The 17731-nt window shown below is 37.4% G+C and overlaps 1 protein-coding gene across 1 annotated transcript in view; it reads left to right on the top strand.

The window, feature by feature from the left end:
* ITFG1 (integrin alpha FG-GAP repeat containing 1) overlaps positions 1–17731 on the top strand; it is a 241383-nt gene that overhangs the window by 158170 nt on the left and 65482 nt on the right. The window contains exons 11-12 of the mRNA XM_065898764.1: positions 11235–11385; positions 12917–13025. Coding sequence (XP_065754836.1) covers positions 11235–11385; positions 12917–13025 — 260 coding nt within the window. The remainder of the gene's footprint in view (positions 1–11234; positions 11386–12916; positions 13026–17731) is intronic.

Here is a 17731-nt window from a genome sequence, read left to right as displayed (position 1 = left end):
GTCAGTTGGTTTGTTGGCAAATATTTTCTCCCATTCTGAGGGTTGTCTTTTCATCTTGTTTATGGTTTCCTTTGCTGTGCAAAAGCTTTCAAGTTTCATTAGGTCCCATTTGTTTATTTTTGTTTTTATTTCCATTTCTCTATGAGGTGGGTCAAAAAGGATCTTACTGTGATGTGTGTCATAGAGTGTTCCACCTGTGTTTTCCTCTAAGAGTTTTATAGTGTCTGGCCTTACGTGTAGGTCTTTAAGCGATTTTGAGTTTATTTTTCTGGATGGTGTTAGAGAGTGTTGTAATTTCATTCTTTTCCATGTAGCTGTCGAGTTTTCCCAGCACCACTTACTGAACAGGCTGTCTTTTCTCCATTGTATATTCTTGCCTCCTTTATCAAAGATAAGGTGACCGTATGTGTGTGGGTTTATCTCTGGGCCTTCTATCCTGTTCCATTGCTCTGTATTTCTGCTTTTGTGCAGTACCATACTGTCTTGATTACTGTACCTTTGTAGTATACTCTGAAGTCAGGGAGCCTGATTCCCCCAGCTCCATTTTTCTTTCTCAAGATTGCTTTGGCTATTTAGGGTATTTTGTGTTTCCATACAAATTGTGAAATTTTTTGTTCTAGTTCTGTGGAAAATGCCATTGGTAATTTGATAAGGATTGCATTGAATCTGTAGATTGCTTTGGGTAGTATAGTCATTTTCACAATGTTGACTCTTCCAATCCAAGAACATGGTATATCTCTCCAGCTGTTTGTATCATCTTTAATTTCTTTCATCAGTGTCTTATACTTTTCTGCATACAGGTCTTCTGTCTCCTTAGGTAGGTTTATTCTTAGGTATTTTATTCTTTTTGTTGCAATGGTAAATGGCAGTGTTTCCTTAATAGTGGTGAGAGTGGGCAACCTTGTCTTGTTCCTGATCTTAGAGGAAATGCTTTCAGCTTTTTACCATTAAGACCGATGTTGGCTCTGGGTTTGTCATATATGGCCTTTATTATGTTGAGGTGGGTTCCCTCTATGCCTAGTTTTTGGAGAGGTTTTATCATAAATTCTTGTTGAATTTTGTCAAAAGCTTTTTCTGCATCTACTGAGATTGTCATATGGTTTTTATCCTTCAGTTTGTTAATATGGTGTATCACATTGATTGATTTGCATATGTTGAAGAATCCTTGCATTCCTGGGATAAACCCCACTTGATCATGGTGTATGATCCTTTTAATGTGCTGTGGGATTCTGTTTGCTAGTATTTTGTTGAGGATTTTTGCATCTGTGTTCATCAGTGATATTGGCCTGTAGTTTTCTTTCTTTGTGACATCTTTTTCTGATTTTGGTATCAGGGTGATGGTGGCCTCATAGAATGAGTTTGGGAGTGTTTCTCCCTCTGCTATATTTTGGAAAAGTTTGAGAAGGATAGGTGTAAGCTCTTCTCTAAATGTTTGATAGAATTCGCCTGTGAAGCCATCAGGTCCTGTGCTTCTGTTTGTTGGAACGTTTTTAATCACATTTTCGATTTCAGTGCTTGTGATTGGTCTGTTCATATTTTTCTTCCTGGTTCAGTCTCAGAAGGTTGTGCTTTTCTAAGAATTTGTCCATTTCTTCCAGGTTGTCCATTTTATTGACATATAGTTGCTAGTAGTAATTTCTCATGATCCTTTGTATTTCTATAGTGTCGGTTGTTACTTCTTTTTCATTTCTAATTCTGTTGATTTGAGTCTTCTCCCTTTTTTTCTTAATGAGTCTGGCTAATGTTTTATCAATTTTATTTATCTTCTCAAAGAACCAGCTTTTAGTTTTATTGATCTTTGCTATTGTTTTCTTCATTTGTTTTTCCTTTATTTCTAATCTGATCTTTATGATTTCTTTCCTTCTGCTAACTTTGGGAGTTTTTTTGTTCTTCTTTCTCTCATTGCTTTAGGTGTAAGATTAGGTTGTTTATTTGAGTTGTTTCTTGAGGTAGGATTGTATTACTATAAACTTCTGTCTTAGAACTTCTTTTGCTGCATGCTGTAGGTTTTGGGTCATCGTGTTTTCATTGTCATTCGTTTCTAGGTATTTTTTGACTTCCTCTTTGATTATTTCAGTGATCTCTTGGTCATTTAGTAATGTATTGTTTAGCTCCATGTGTTTGTATTTTTTACACATTTTTTCCTGTAATTGATATCTAGACTCATAACATTGTGGTCGAAAAAGATACTTGATACAATTTCAATTTTCTTAAATTTACCAAGGCTCGATTTGTGACCCAGGATATGATCTATGCTGGAGAATGTTCCATGAGCACTTGAGAAAAATGTGTATTCTGTTGTTTTTGGATGGAGTGTCCTATAAATATCAATTAAGTCCATCTTGTTTAATGTATCATTTAAAGCTTGTGTTTCCTTATTTACTTTCATTTTAGATGATCTGTCCATTGGTGAAAGTGGGGTGTTAACGTCCCCTACTATGATTGTGTTGCTGTTGATTTCCCCTTTTATGGCTGTTAGCCTTCACCTTATGTATTGAGGTGCTCCTGTGTTGGGTGCAGAAATTTTTACAATTGTTATATCTTCTTGGATGGATCCCTTGATCATCATGTAGTGTCCTTCCTTGTCTCTTGTAACATTCTTTATTTTAAAGTCTATTTTATCTGATATGAGTATTGTTACTCCAGCTTTCTTTTGATTTCCATTTGCATGGAATATCTTTTTCCATCCCAGCACTTTCAGTCTGTATGTGTCCCGATGTCTGAAGTGGGTGTCTTGTAGACAGCATATATACAGGTCTTCTTTTTGTATCCATTCAGCCAGTCTGTGTCTTTTGGTTGAAGCATGTAATCCATTTATATTTGAGGTAGTTATTGATATGTATGTTACTATTACCATTTTCTTAATTGTTCTGGATTTGTATTTTAGGTCTTTTCCTTCTCTTGTGTTTCCTGCGTAGAGCAGTTCCTTTAGCAGTTGTTGTAAACCTGGTTTGGTGGTGCTGAATTCTCTTAAATTTTGCTTGTCTGTAAAGGTTTTAATTTCTCCATTGAATCTGAATGAGTTCCTTGCTGGATAGAGTAATCTTGGTTGTAGGTTTTTCCCTTTCATCACTTTAAATGTGTCCTGCCACTCCCTTCTGGCTTGCAGAGTTTCTGCTGAAAGGTCAGCTGTTAACCTTTTGGAGAGTCCCATGTATGTTATGTGTTGCTTTTCCCTTGCTGCTTTTATTATTTTGTCTTTGTATTTAATATTTGATAGTTTGATTAATATATGTCTTGGCATGTTTCTCCTTCGATTTATCCTGTATCGGACACTCTCTGTGCTTCCTGGACTTGACTCTTTCCTTTCCCATGTTAGGGAAGTTTTCCACTATAATCTCTTCAAATATTTTCTCAGACCCTTTCTTTTTCTTTTCTTCTTCTGGGACCTCTATAATTAGAACGTTGGTGTGTTTAATGTTGTCCCCAAGGTCTCTGAGACCTTTTCATTCTTTTTTCTTTTATTAGAAATATTTTCTTTATTCTGCTCTGCAGTAGTTATTTCCACTATTTTATCTTCCAGGTCACTTATCCGTTTTTCAGCCTCAGTTATTCTGCTATTGATTCCTTCTAGAGAGTTTTTAATATCATTTATTGTGTTGTTCATCACTGTTTGTTTGCTCTTTAGTTCTTCTCGGTGCTTGTTAAATGTTTGTTTTATTTTCTCCATTCCATTTCCAAGATTTTGGATCATCTTTACTGTCATTACTCTGAATTCTTTTTCAGGTAGACTACCTATTTCCTCTTCATTTGTTTGGTCTGGTGGATTCTTATCTTGCTTCTTCATCTGCTGCATATTTCTCTGTCTTCTCATTTTGTTTAACTTACTGTGTTTGGAGTCTCATTTTCGCAGGCTGCAGGTTTGTAGTTCCCGTTGTTTTTGATGTCTGCCCCTAGTAGGTGAGGTTGGTTCAGTGGCTTGTGTAGGTTTCCTGGTGGAGGGGACTGGTGCCTGTGTTCTTGTGGGTAGGGCTGGATCTTGTCTTTCTGGTGGTCAGGGCCATGTCTGGTGGTGTGTGTGGGGATATCTGTGAACTTAGTATGATTTTAGGCAGCCTCTCTGCTAATGGGTGGGGTTGTGTTCCTGTGTTGCTAGTTGTTTGGCATGGGGCATCCAGCACTGGAACTTGCTGTCCGTTGGGTGGAGCTGGGTCTTAGCATTGAGATGGAGATCTCTGGGGAACTCTTGCTGATATTACATGGGGCTGGGAGGTCTCTAGTGGTCCAGTGTCCTGAACTCAGCTCTCCCACCTCAGAAGCTCAGGTCTGACACCAGGCCGGAGCACCAAGACCCTTTCTGCCACATGGCTCAGAAGAAAGGGGAGAAGAAAAGAAAGAAAGAAATTTTAAACATTTTTAAATTATTAAAATAAAAAAATACTAAAATAGAGAGGAACCAAACCAATAAACAAATACACCAATGATAACAAGCACTAAAAAGTAAACTAAGATAAACATAAAAATCAGAAACAAATCAGCCTCAGACAGCAAACCCCAAATGTACAGTTGCTCCCAAAGTCCACCGCCTCAATTTTAGGATGATTTGTTGTCTATTCAGGTATTCCACCAATGCAGGGTACATCAAGTTGACTGTGGGGTTGTAATCCACTGCTCCTGAGGCTGCATGGAGTTTCCCTTTCCCTTCTTTGTTCACAGAGCTCCTGGGGTTCAGCTTTGGTTTGGGCCCCACCCCTGCATGTAGGTTGCCCTCAGGCATCTGTTCCCCACCCAGACAGGAGGGAGTTAAAGCAGTGGCTGATTAGGTCCCTCTTGCTCACTCAGTCCGGGGAGAGGGAGGGGTACGGTAGTCATAATTGGAATGCAGGGTGAGCCTGTGACGGCAGAGGCCACCATGACGTTGTAACAGCCTGAGGTGCACCGTGTTCTCCCGGGGAAGTTGTCCCTGGATCACGGGACCCTGGCAGTGGTGGGCTGCACAGGCTCCTGGGGGGGATGTGGGGGGTGGATAGTGACCTGTGCTTGCACACAGGATACTTGGTGGCGGCAGCAGCAGTGTTAGTGTTTCATGCCGTCTCTGGAGTCCAAGCTGATAGCCACAGCTCATGCCCATCTCTGGAACTAACATAAGCGGTGCCCTGCCTTCTGTGAGCACACAGGGAAGGAATCCCCTCTCCTCACACACCCTGAAACAATGGTCTCTTGCCTCTTCGGCAGGTCCAGGCTTTTTCCCAGACTCCCTCCCGGCTAGCTGTGGTGCACTAGCCCCCTTCAGGTTGTGTTCTCGCAGCCAACCCCAGTCCTCTACCTGGGGTCTGACCTCTGAAGCCCGAGCCTCAGCTCCCAGCCCCCACCCTCCCCGGTGGATGAGCAGACAAGCCTCTCAGGCTGGTGAGTGCTGATTGGCACTGATCCTCTGTGCAGGAATCTCTCCACTTTGCCCTCCGCACCCCTGTTGCTGCGCTGTCCTCCATGGCTCTGAAGCTTCCCACCCCACACCCCCCGTCTCTGCCAGTGAAGGGGCTTCCTAGTGTGTGGAAACTTTTCTTCCTTCACAGCTCCCTCCCAGAGGTGCAGATCCTGTCTCTATTCTTTTGTCTTGTTTTTTCTTTTTTCTTTTGCCCTACCCAGGTACCTGGGGGTTTTCTTGCCTTTTAGGCAGTCTGAGGTCTTCTACCAGCTTTCAGTAGGTGTTCCGTAACAAGAGTTGGTCCACACGTAGATGTATTTTTGATGTATTTTTGGGGAGGAAGGTGATCTCCATGTCTTACTCCTCCACAATCTTGAAGGTCCCCCCTCTTTGAGCCATTTTAATCCTGTCTCCAGTATCTCTTATTTCTGCCTCTGCAGTTATCAGTGCCAGAGTTCCTCTGGGCAGGTCCATTGTTGACATAGTCATAATCCTCTATCTGTACATCACTTTGAGGGTGCTGATCATTAAGAAGTCTTGACCTTTTCCCAGACCCTCTCATGTATTTTAGGCATATCCTGTAATGCTAGCTAATGCCTAACACAGTGCCTGGAACTGCTCACAGATTCCTCCTCCAGAACTGCTCAGGTGGCAAAATGTTTCATGTTTTGAGGTGAGAATTGAGTCTAGCTCAATATTTGAGAAATAGTTTGGAGAACATTAGTATCCCATGTCTTGTTAAAGCTTGTTCGAGTTAAAGGACTCTAGGGATATCAAAGGCAGATTCATCTTCTGAGGCTGACATCACAGAAAGTAACTGCACCTTTTGACAAAATAGTCCTTCACAGCACTGTCTGGAGGACTGGATGTGACATTTTATTCCATTGGGAATACTGTTCTTCTTCACCACGATGCGAGAGGTGCGGGGCTCTCACGACCCAGGCCACCCAGCTCTCAGATCTCTTCCAGAACAGCCCTCGGGGCAGTTGCGGCTACTGGGGCACAGACACAGCAATGGGTGATCAAAGCCTGCAGCTCCTGCCGGGCACTCTAGGCAGAGACCAGGGCAAGCCCCAAGCCCAGGTAGCCGGGTGAACAGAGATAGCGCACGGAAAATTCCCAAAGGCATGTGCTCCTCATGCGCTGAGGGGCCGCCTGATTTCTTCTTTTGCTCGTAGATTATTTAGTGGTGTTTAATTTCTAAATATTTGGAGATTTTCCAGATATCTTTTATTGATTTATTTTTTCCTTTTTTTTTCCAGCTTTCTGAGATGTAATTGACATATAGTGACATTGTGTAAGTTTAAGGTATACAGTATTATTTGATATATGTATATATTGCAAAATGTTTACTACATTAAGGTAGTTAATATCCTTTATCTCACATAATTACCATTTTCTTGTTCTTATTTTTATAGTTAAAAACATTAAAGCCCTACTCTCACAGCAGCTTTCAAGTATAAAGTACAGTATTGTTAACTATTGTCATCATGCTGTACATTTGATCCCCTTAACTTAATCATCTTATAACTGAAAGTTCATGTCCTTTGACCGACATCTCCCCATTTCCCCCACCCCTCAGCCACTGGCAACCACCATTCCACTCTCTGATTCTATAAGTTCAGTGTTTTTATATTCCACATACAAGTGATATCATACAGTATTTGTCTTTCTGTTTCTGATTTACTTCACTTAGCATAATGTCCTCTAGGTTCATCCATGTTGACACAAATGATAGGATTTTCTTCTTTTTTTAAGGCTGAATATTCCAGTGTATGTATATACCACATTTTCATTTTTCCATTTTTGGACACTTAGATTGTTTCCATATCTTGACTACTGTGAATATTGCTGCAACAAACATGAGAGTTCAGATACCTCTTTGAGATCTTGGTTTCACTTCTTTTCAATATGTACCCAAAAGTGGGATTGCTGTATTATATGGTAGTTCAAATTTTAGTTTTTTGAGGAAACCTTACATTTTACACCTGCTTATGTCATTAACACCATGCTGTGTTGTTTAATTATCAGTTATCTTTAAAGAGGTTTAAATAACAAGAAAACTTTCTGTTTGCCTACGTATTTCACATTTTCACTGCTCTTCATTCCTTTGTGTAAGTGCAGATACTCATCTGGTGTTATTTCCATCTGCCTGATGGACTTCCTTTAACATTTCTTAAAGAGCATGAGAAAAATATTGACATAAATGAGTATATAAGTATTATTAACCTTTTAGTGAAAGAAACCATAAATTTTAAAAACAATAAAAGGCTGGGGTGAAATGTTTATAACATATCAGAGTAATAATAACAGCACATATAATAATAACAGCAGATATTGAAAGTGTGTTGTGCTATGTACTGGGCACTATATTAAACCATTTACCATGTATTTTCTCATTTAATCCTTACAACAGCCGTTTGAGGTAATGTACCATTGGGTTTTTTTTTAATTTTTATTGGAGTATAGTTGCTTTACAATGTTGTGTTAGTTTCTGCTGTACAGCAAAAGAGAATCAGTTATACATATACATATATCCCCTCTTTTTTTGATTTCCTTCCTGTTTAGGTCACCACAGAGCATTGAGTAGAGTTCCCTGGGCTATACAGTAGATTCTCATTAGTTATCTATTTTATACATAGTAGTGTATATATGTCAATCCCAATCTCCCAGTTCATCCCACCCACTCCCTTCCCCCCGCTTGGTATCCATAAGTTTGTTCTCTACATCTATGTATCTATTTCTGTACTGTTTTTACACTCATTTTACAAATAAGAATATGAGAATAACAGGTAGGGGCTAATGTCCTTAACAATCGGAGATCTAAAAACCAATAATTTAAAAAATTTAAGTGCCAATTCTTAGAAGAAATATGAATAGATAATAAACATAAAAGTACTACTCAGCTTCTCTCATATAACCAGGAGAATGAGATAATTTTTAAGCTACCCAATTGGCAAAAATAAGAAGCAGTGTTACTAATATTGGCAAGATATGAAGAAGGATATACTAGAGGTATAAATTGGTACATTTTTTTAGAAGGCCATTTAGCTTTACCTATTCACATTTAAAATACGCATATCCTTTGACCAGATGACTTCATTTGGAAATCCTTATACAAATTCTCAAGGGAAAATTGTGTGTGTGTGTGTCTGTGTGTGTGTGTGTGTGTGTCTGTGTGTGTGTGTGTGTGTGTCTGTGTGTGTGTGTAATGGGGAACAATTGAAGACAACCTGATTATCAATAGCAGGGTGTTAAAACGAATGATGGCATAGCTGTATAATGGAGTAAGCATTGAAAGGAATGAGCATGTAGGGAAACAGGCAGTTTGATGGGCTGCTGCTGGGGGATATAAATTGGTACAACTTCTCTGGTGGGAATTTTCAAAATAGATTTCAGAAGTCCTCATTCAGGTTGTATCCCTTTTCTCCATGTGTATGCTATGTTATTGAGTGGAAAGAAAAAAGTTGCAGAATAATATGTATAGTAGAACCCAACTGGGTTTGTTTTGTGGTTTTTTTTGAAGGATATATTACTTAAATATTTGTATGTTCCCAGAAGAAGGTTTGGAAAGATGCACACCAAGTTGTTAACAGTGATTTTCCCTGGAAAGGAGGAGTTCAACTTTTTAAATGTCTCTATTATTTGAATTTTATAATAACTTTTGCAATAGTTTTGGGGAAAAAAAAGTTTTTTAAAAGTTATATCGGTTGTAATTGCCAAAAACACATAGAGCAGTTGACTCAAAAGAAGCAAGACTGTTTCTCCCCAAGGGTTTCCAAACCGAATGAATCAGAATTCTTTCTTCCTGGGCTTAAATGGAATTTTTTTTATATAGTTAAGATTGTTGGGCTCTACCTGTAGGGCTCAGTGGAGTTTAAAAGAACTGAAATTTTATAGACCCCATGTTCCAGAGTATAAGACTAACCTGTTTAGTGAGAATTCAGACAAAAACCATGGTGCATGGCATTTATAATCTTTACAAACTCATATCAAAAATTAAAATGACAAATTATGCAACTGCAGTTAGAGTTTTTGTTGTAGCTTATGTTGTGTATTTGAAATTGTGCCCAGAGTTATAATACAATAGTGAAACCCTTTCATCCCTGTTGTGAAAAGGGAAACCAGTGGCAAATTATCACTCAAAATGTCGCCAGTGTGATGCGTTGGTTATAAAAGATTATAGAGGGCTGCCTTGGGAATTCCCTGGCGGTCCAGTGGTTAACACTCAGTGCTTTCACCGCTGTGGGCCCAGGTTTGATCCCTCGTCAGGGAACTAAGATCTCACAAGCTGCATGGCATAGCCAAAAAAAAAAAAAGGCAGGCCACCTTTATCACTGGTTCTCATGTTTTAGTATAATCTAATAACAAAATAGAGTGTTCTTCATTTCTGTGAAATATCTAGTAAAATTGTTTAGCTACAAAGGTAGGATGGGTAAATTACCTGGAAAAAGTATTACAAATTAGAATTTTAAAATCAGTTATTAGACAGGAGACAAAGAAGAAATCATTATTCCTTCTAGTGGAATAACACTTTTATATGTTAGGCCTTGATCAAAGCCACCTCAAAGTTTTCCATGTAAATGTTATAATCTGGGAGTTTAAACTATTTGTGTTGGAATTTTTTATCTAGAAAAATAATGTGAAGCTAATCATATATCAAGTACATCAAGTAAATTGAATATTTTGCATGTTTCCTTACTCTATTGAACACTGAAAATTTTACCTTTCTTATAATAGAACTTTTTTCTTTTCCAAGTTGCCCAGACCCAAAGTAATATCCAAAGTAATATTTTCATATGGAAAAAAGAAATCTGTCTTTATAGTTTTATTTAAAATAATTATTAGAGAAAATTGAGCAGTAATAAAATTTAAGCTTTTTAGCTTATTATTTTCTATGTAACATAGAGGGACCTGAAGGAATGTAAATATTAGAAAATGCCTATAAATAGGAGCCATTACATCAAATCACACCATTTACAAAAGTTACTTCTGTATTTAAAGAAAATATTTTTACATGGCATGGTGTTGCACTACATAAGTAAGAGTGATAATAATACATACACTTTTACTAAGATCTAAGTGAATGACAGGAATTGTTCTAAGTATTTTGCACTCGGTGTTTCATTTCTTTTTTACAACAATTCTTTAAGTACTCATGTTACTCAGTTTACAAATAAGGATCTGAGTCTTCAGGAGGTTAAATAACTTGTTTAAGGTCACGTAACTGCTAAATGATAGAGCCAGAATTTGAATCCAGGTAATCTGGTTCCAAAATCTAAACCATCACCACTTTGCCTATAGAGTAGGATTCAAAAGGGAGGACTTCATAGCTATGCAAAGTACAACACTTCTTTTTTCTATCTTTTATCTGAGAGGTACTCAGCAATATCTACCCTACTGTCCATTTGGGAAGCTCAAATTGTATCATTGTAGATTTACTGCTTTGGGTTTACAAGACTTGGGGATGTCAGGAATCTCTATTTAAAATGCAGGTTTTTACCTAAGGAGTTATACAGATCTAAAGGGATGATGACAGTGTCCAGGAACTCAGTAATGAAACACAGGGTCAATGACTGTGGAGCATCAAGGAAGGGCGGAGAGATGGACTTGGAAATCACAAAAGAGGAGAGAGAGGCCAACAACTGACTAACCTCAGGACTTTTGCCAAAGACTGAAAAACAATAGCCAACAATTTAAGTTTTTTATGACTCAGGACAATAATTAGTAAGATGTAGGGATTTTTTTCATATTACTTAAGTGTATACCATTTACCATCTCTTTGATTCTAGTAAATACAGCATAGCTGATGCTACTCAGCATTGATATGTTATATTGACTAAATGCCATTGCCTTTGTCTCACAGCAATCAGCAGGCCTTTTTACTGGAGAATGTCCCTTGTAATAATGCAAGCTGTGAGGGGGCGCGTCGTATGTTTAAAGTCTACTGGGAGCTGATGGACCTAAACCAAATCAGAGATGCAGTGGTTGCCACCTTCTTTGATATTTACGAAGATGTGAGTTCAGAGCTCTTCTGTGTGTTTGGAATCTAATTGCCGTCCACCTTATCTCACTTTCACCCTATTTGACCAGAAAACGTAGATGAGATTATGAAAGCAAATGAGTTAATTAAAGAAAGCTCCTTTTAATGTTAAATGACAGAGGGAACACATTTATTGACACCACTGACTGATCAGTACAGTGAAATACGAAAATGCTTTTATCTCATTTTATGCTTGTTCAGATTAAACCACTAGAGAATCATGCTCACAGCAATTGTGCATGTGCACGAGTAGAGAAAAGAACAGCCAACAGATAACAGACCCTTAAACCTGCACAAGATCACAGAAGAATGGGTTCAGTGTGTACTCTCTCTTAACCTAGTGAACTAGAGTTGGCATCTATTGCTACAGATTCTTGTGACTGTCTTCAGTTGCCAGGTGGCCTGGGAAAGGCGCTCAGGGCCCTGGTTTTCTTCTTTCTAATGTCAAAAGCCAGTTTATCAAGTGCTTCTGGGCATTGTTGAGGGAAAATAGAATCTCCCAAGCTGTTTTGTTCTTTAAAAGTAATCCAGTTTATCACTCAGAAAAATAATAAATTCTGAAAAAAATGTGTTAAATTCCAGAGTTAATATGTCACAGTATATCCTTGTAAAACAATTTGATTATTTTAAAACGTTAAATCTCCATCAAGACATTATGTCCAACCCTAAGCCCGGTTGGTTGGTTGGTTTTCTTTTTTTTTTTTTAATAAGAGGCTAATTCTCAATTATAAGAATTATCCAAGTCCTTATTTTCCTCTGTCTCTCTGCTACCAAATCTCATGTTTGTTCACTTTTCATAAGCAATTTCCAAGCATGAAAGTAATTGGTAAAAATATCACAAGAGGGAAAATCAAGAGAATTAACTACAAATCAATTAATTTCTGTACATAAAAATATAAATGAAATTTAAAATTGTGTTTAAATCTGGGAAATAAATTAGCTATGAAAGAATTAAATAATTAATATTCTTAACGTAGAAAGGTTTGTTCAAACTGATACAAGTCACCAGAAACTCCCACTGGAAAAACAGAACATGATTAAGGCAATTTACGGAAAAAACACAAGTAGCTAACATATGAAAAGATATGATAAATGATCAACCTCATTAAGAGTCAGCAGAATGGAAATTTTAATGAACACACCTTTTTTACCCCCAATAAAATTAGCAAAGCTTCCCACTTTTTTAGGAAAAAAAAATAATGGGGGCCAGGGCAGATGAAAAGGTACCTTCTTTCTCTGATGATTGGAAACACTTTGGTACTCCATATCACAGACCTTTAAAAATTCATGCAGATATGACTGGAAGGAAGTACAAAATGCTAACAGTTATTTTCAGAGATTAAAATTATAGGTGTTTTTCATTTTATTTATAGTTTAATATTCAAGTTTTTATGTTCATCAAGTTGAATAAATAAGGTTTATATTTACATGGTAAACATATCATGCATTTTCATCATTTTTTTCATTCAGTCTAGTAGTTCTTACCATTTTTCTGTTTTTTCCAGGGAATCTTGGACATTGTAGTACTAAGTAAAGGATATACAAAGAATGATTTTGCCATCCATACACTAAAAAATAACTTTGAAGCAGATGCTTATTTTGTTAAAGTCATTGGTGAGTATTTGTTTTGTATGTTTTATTATTACTATTAAGTATTAACGTTTAATTTTTTTTAACATCCTTATTGGAGTATAATTGCTTTACAATGGTGTGTTAGTTTCTGCTTTATAACAAAGTGAACCAACTATACATATACATATATCCCCATATCTCTTCCCTCTTGCGTCTCCCTCCCTTCCACCCTCCCTATCCCACCCCTCTAGTTGGTCACAAAGTACCAAGCTGATCTCCCTGTGCTATGCGGCTGCTTTCCACTAGCTATCGGTTTTACATTTGGTAGTGTACATATGTCCATGTCACTCTCTCACTTTGTCACAGCTTACCCTTCCCCCTCCCCATGTCCTCTAGTACATTCTCTTGTAGGTCTGCGTCTTTATTCCCATCCTTCCCCTAGGTTCTTCATGACGTTTTTTTTTTTTTTTAGATTCCATATATATGGGTTAGCATACAGTATTTGTTTTTCTCTTTCTGGCTTACTTCACTCTGTATGACAGACTCTAGGTCCGTCCACCTCACTACAAATAACTCAATTTCATATCTTTTTATGGCTGAGTAATAATTCCATTGTATATAATTGCCACATATTCTTTATCCATTTTTCTGTCGATGGACGCTTAGGTTGCTTCCATGTCCTGGCTGTTGTATGTAGAGATGCAGTGAACATTGTGGTACATGACTCCTTTTGAATTATGGTTTTCTCAGGTTATATGCCCAGTAGTGGGATTGCTGGGTCATATGGTAGTTCTATTTTTAGTTTTTTAAGGAACCTCCATACTGTTCTCCATAGTGGCTGTATCAATTTACATTCCCACCAACAGTGCAAGAGGGTTCCCTTCTCTCCAGCATTTATCATTTGTAGATTTTTTGATGATGGCCATTCTGACTGGTGTGAGGTGATATCTCATTGTAGTTTTGATTTGCATTTCTGTAATGATTAATGATGTTGAGCATTCTTTCATGTGTTTGTTGGCTATCTGTATATCTTCTCTGGAGAAATGTCTATTTAGGTCTTCTGCCCATTTTTGGATTGGGATGTTTGTTTTTTTGATATTGAGCTGCATGGGCTGCTTGTAAATTTTGGAGATTAATCCTTTGTCAGTGCTTCATTTGGAAATATTTTCTCCCATTCTGAGGCTTGTCTTTGCATCATGTTTATGGTTTCCTTTGCTATGCAAAAGCTTTTAAGTTTCATTACATCCCATTTGTTTATTTTTGTTTCTATTTCCATTTCTCTAGGAGGTGGGTCAAAAAGGATCTTTCTGAGATTTATAACATTTAATTTTGTATTCTCTCTGTCAACACACATTTTCCAAAGAGTAAAACATGCTCCTACATAACGTATGTACAACTCTCCAAAGCAGATGATCAGCTTCAGTACAACAGTACCACCCTGTTCAAATTTTGCCAGCTGTCCCAACAATGGCTTCTTTCTTTCTGACCCAGAAGTCTGTCAAGGTATTTTAAAACCCAGTTCTGGGTGCCCAGTGTGCTCATTGCTACTGGGCTGTCACATCTTCTCCAATCTGGAATAGTTCCTTTTCATGTCCTTATCAGTTTTAAAGAATACAGGCCTTACATTCTGTAGGATAATCCTGTTTCTTCTTTACCCAGCTCAGGCTACACATTCTTTGCAGAAACTCCACTACATGGAATTTAGTGGAACCGATGCTGTGGCCTCTCAGTACATCAAATCAGTAAGCACGTGATGTTGACCTGTCCTGCCGCCCTGGTGATAACCTTGATCATCTGGTCATCTTGATGACTACTAGGTTTCCCCACCTTAAATTCACTACTTCCCCCTTTGTCATTGATTAGTACTTTGTGGAGGGGTATTCTGATATCTGGTATTCTGATATTACTTTAATAGACTTTTCCATATCAAATTTCTACCTAACAGCCTTAGAGTCCATTGATAGCTCCTGCCTGAATCAAGCATCTATTTGATAGGTGTCAAAGAGTGATTCTATTTCCAACACCCCTGCATTTTTTGGTTGGCATTCTACTCTAAGGAAGATCTTTCACTTATCTCATTTATCAGTATAGATCTGTGTATTTGTATTTTATTCAATAAATAATATCGTTTCTTTTAATGTTAAAATTGTTCCCAGTGAGGGCAGTAGGAGCTCCTTCAGACTGGCTCCTTTATCTTTTTGACATGTGCTCTGGCAAAACAAGATATTCCAGGTGCATCTTTTACCTCCCTTGCCCTAAGTCTAGAATCTGATCTCTTTCTTCAAGGAGCCCTGGTTCCTTTGAGTAGAGGATGGTATTTTAAAACCCAGTTCTGGGTGCTCAGTGTGCTCATTGCTACTGGGCTGTTATTTCTTCTAGGTTTTCTCAATGGACAGAACTAAGAAATACAGGTAATGTATCACACATACACAACACATATATACATATATTTGTATATGTGTATACAACACATATATTTGTACACACAAATATACATACCTAAATATATGTGTATACAACACATATATTTGTATACACAAATATACATACCTAAAACTATTTTATATATATTATATAACAATGAATTCATACCATTACTTCCATTTCTAATCCAACACAACATTTCAAGGGTTCCTTCTAATCTTTTCTGTTTGTAGACATCTTCTGTAACTCCCATTTTCCTCAGTATAGTTACCTATTTGTTCACTGTTACCTGTTCCCAACCATGCAAGCTATCTACCATCTCCTCCACCTAACACTTATGTTCATCGTAGAGATCCTGTACATGTTTTGTGAAGTGTATGCCTAAGTATTTTATTTTCTTTGATGTGATTATAAATGTTATTGTGTGTTTAAGTTTAGTTTCCACGTTTGTTTTTAGTGTATTGAAATACAATTGATTTTTGTTTGATGATCTTGTATACTGCACCCTTGCTGAACTCACTTATTAGTTCCAGGAGGGTTTTTTTAGATTCTGTGGGATTTTCTACATACAAAATCATGTCATTTGCAAAGAGGGACAGTTTTATTTCTTCCTTTCCAATCTGTGCCCTTTTTTTTTCTTTTTCTTCTTCTAGGTAGAATTTCCATTGCTATTGATATGTTGAATAAGATTGGTGAGAGTGGACATCCTTGCCTTGTTTCTGATTTTAGGGAGAAAGCGTTCCATCTTTCACCATTAAGAATGATATTAGCTTTTTGGAAATGCTCTGTATTGTATTAAGGAAGTTTACCCTATTTCTAGTTTGCTGAGAGTTTTGTCATGAATTGATGTTGAAAGGCAACTGTTTTTGTGTCACCTTTATTATAGTTGACATCAAGACAGCCATATCTGTTCATTTGTGAATGAAATGACACAGTATTTTGTATAAATATTTATTACAGTTTTGAAGCGGTCATAAATAGCTGAACACAGAAAAGCGACAGAATAATGAATGAGTGTTGAGAGATTTATTTTGAGAAGTGAAAATGACAGAAAATGTAATTTTCTTTTCTAACCAGCAAATTCACTCTTATTTGAATGAACTAAGAGTATCTCCCCATCTTCATTACTACTGCAGCCACACATTACTGGTATTATGAGTCTAACCATTTCTGCACTTTTAATCCATATGACTGTCTCCTGTTCTTTATGATTTTGAAGGGGGTATTATTTGGCTATTTCAGAGCTTCTCAAGAAAAAGTAAGCTTCTTTAAAGAATCAAGTAATGATACAACAAACTACTTGAAAATGAAACGACATATCTGAGGTTTTTCTTTAATCCAGGCAAGTGGGAAATGGAGTATAGGTGAAATGACTTTGGCCATGTGTTGTTGACAGTTGAAGTTATGTGAAGTATGAGTGGGATTCCTGATACTATTCTTTCTAATTTTGTTTATGTTTGAAAAATTACACGTAAAAATTTAAAAAACCCCAGAGTCTCTTGAGAGTCTGTGGCCTGTAACTTCCTTACCTAAGTCAAGGATGGGTATCACTGGGTAGCACTGCCATCACCTTAACAGTTTCCCAAGGAAAGTTTTCTCCAAACATTACCAAGCTCAGACCCAGAGATAGCCAATTTGATGTAGGAAGTTTTAGTTTTAGAAAGCAAGATAACTTTGCACTTACGGATATTAACATAAATATTAATAACATGCTTTATAGAAAGGTCATGGGTAATGAGATAATTTAGAGCAATCATTTGTGAAAAATAACCTTCTAGTTGTCTTGAGATGCTCTTCCACTCTTTCCTCTGATTGTTACTTGTTTTCCTTAGGCAGACAGTTACTAGCATATAATTACCCTTTCAAAGCCATCTACAATGTCCAGAGTTGATTTTGCTCTAAAGTAACTGTTACTCTAATGCTCAAACCAGCAAACCAGCCTATGTTAAATGTCACTGTCTCAGTTAAGGAAATTCAGGTACCTAAGCTTCTGTGTGTGGCTAGGGAAAGGTAATGCTATCCTTCTGCCTGTTCCCTCACTGATTCCCACACCACCACAGATCTACAGAATGCTCTTCACACAGGGGACTCTGTGTGTTGTGGAATTGGAGGGGTTCCCTAGCTCCCCTGAATCAGAACTAGCTCCTAGTTCTAATTAGTTTCTCTTATTCCTGTCAGATACATTAGAGGTTCTGCATTCTGATTCTACTAGTACTTAACACAAATTTCTAACATATGTGAACCTGTATTTCCTTGGATTTTTAAAATTGTAACAGTATCTTCACCTTTCACTACCCAAATAAGATGAGACCTTTCAAAAGCTT

Source organism: Phocoena phocoena, chromosome 20, assembly GCF_963924675.1.
Source record: "Phocoena phocoena chromosome 20, mPhoPho1.1, whole genome shotgun sequence".
Taxonomy (NCBI): Eukaryota; Metazoa; Chordata; class Mammalia; order Artiodactyla; family Phocoenidae; genus Phocoena; species Phocoena phocoena.
This window is presented reverse-complemented; position numbering and strand designations above follow the sequence as displayed.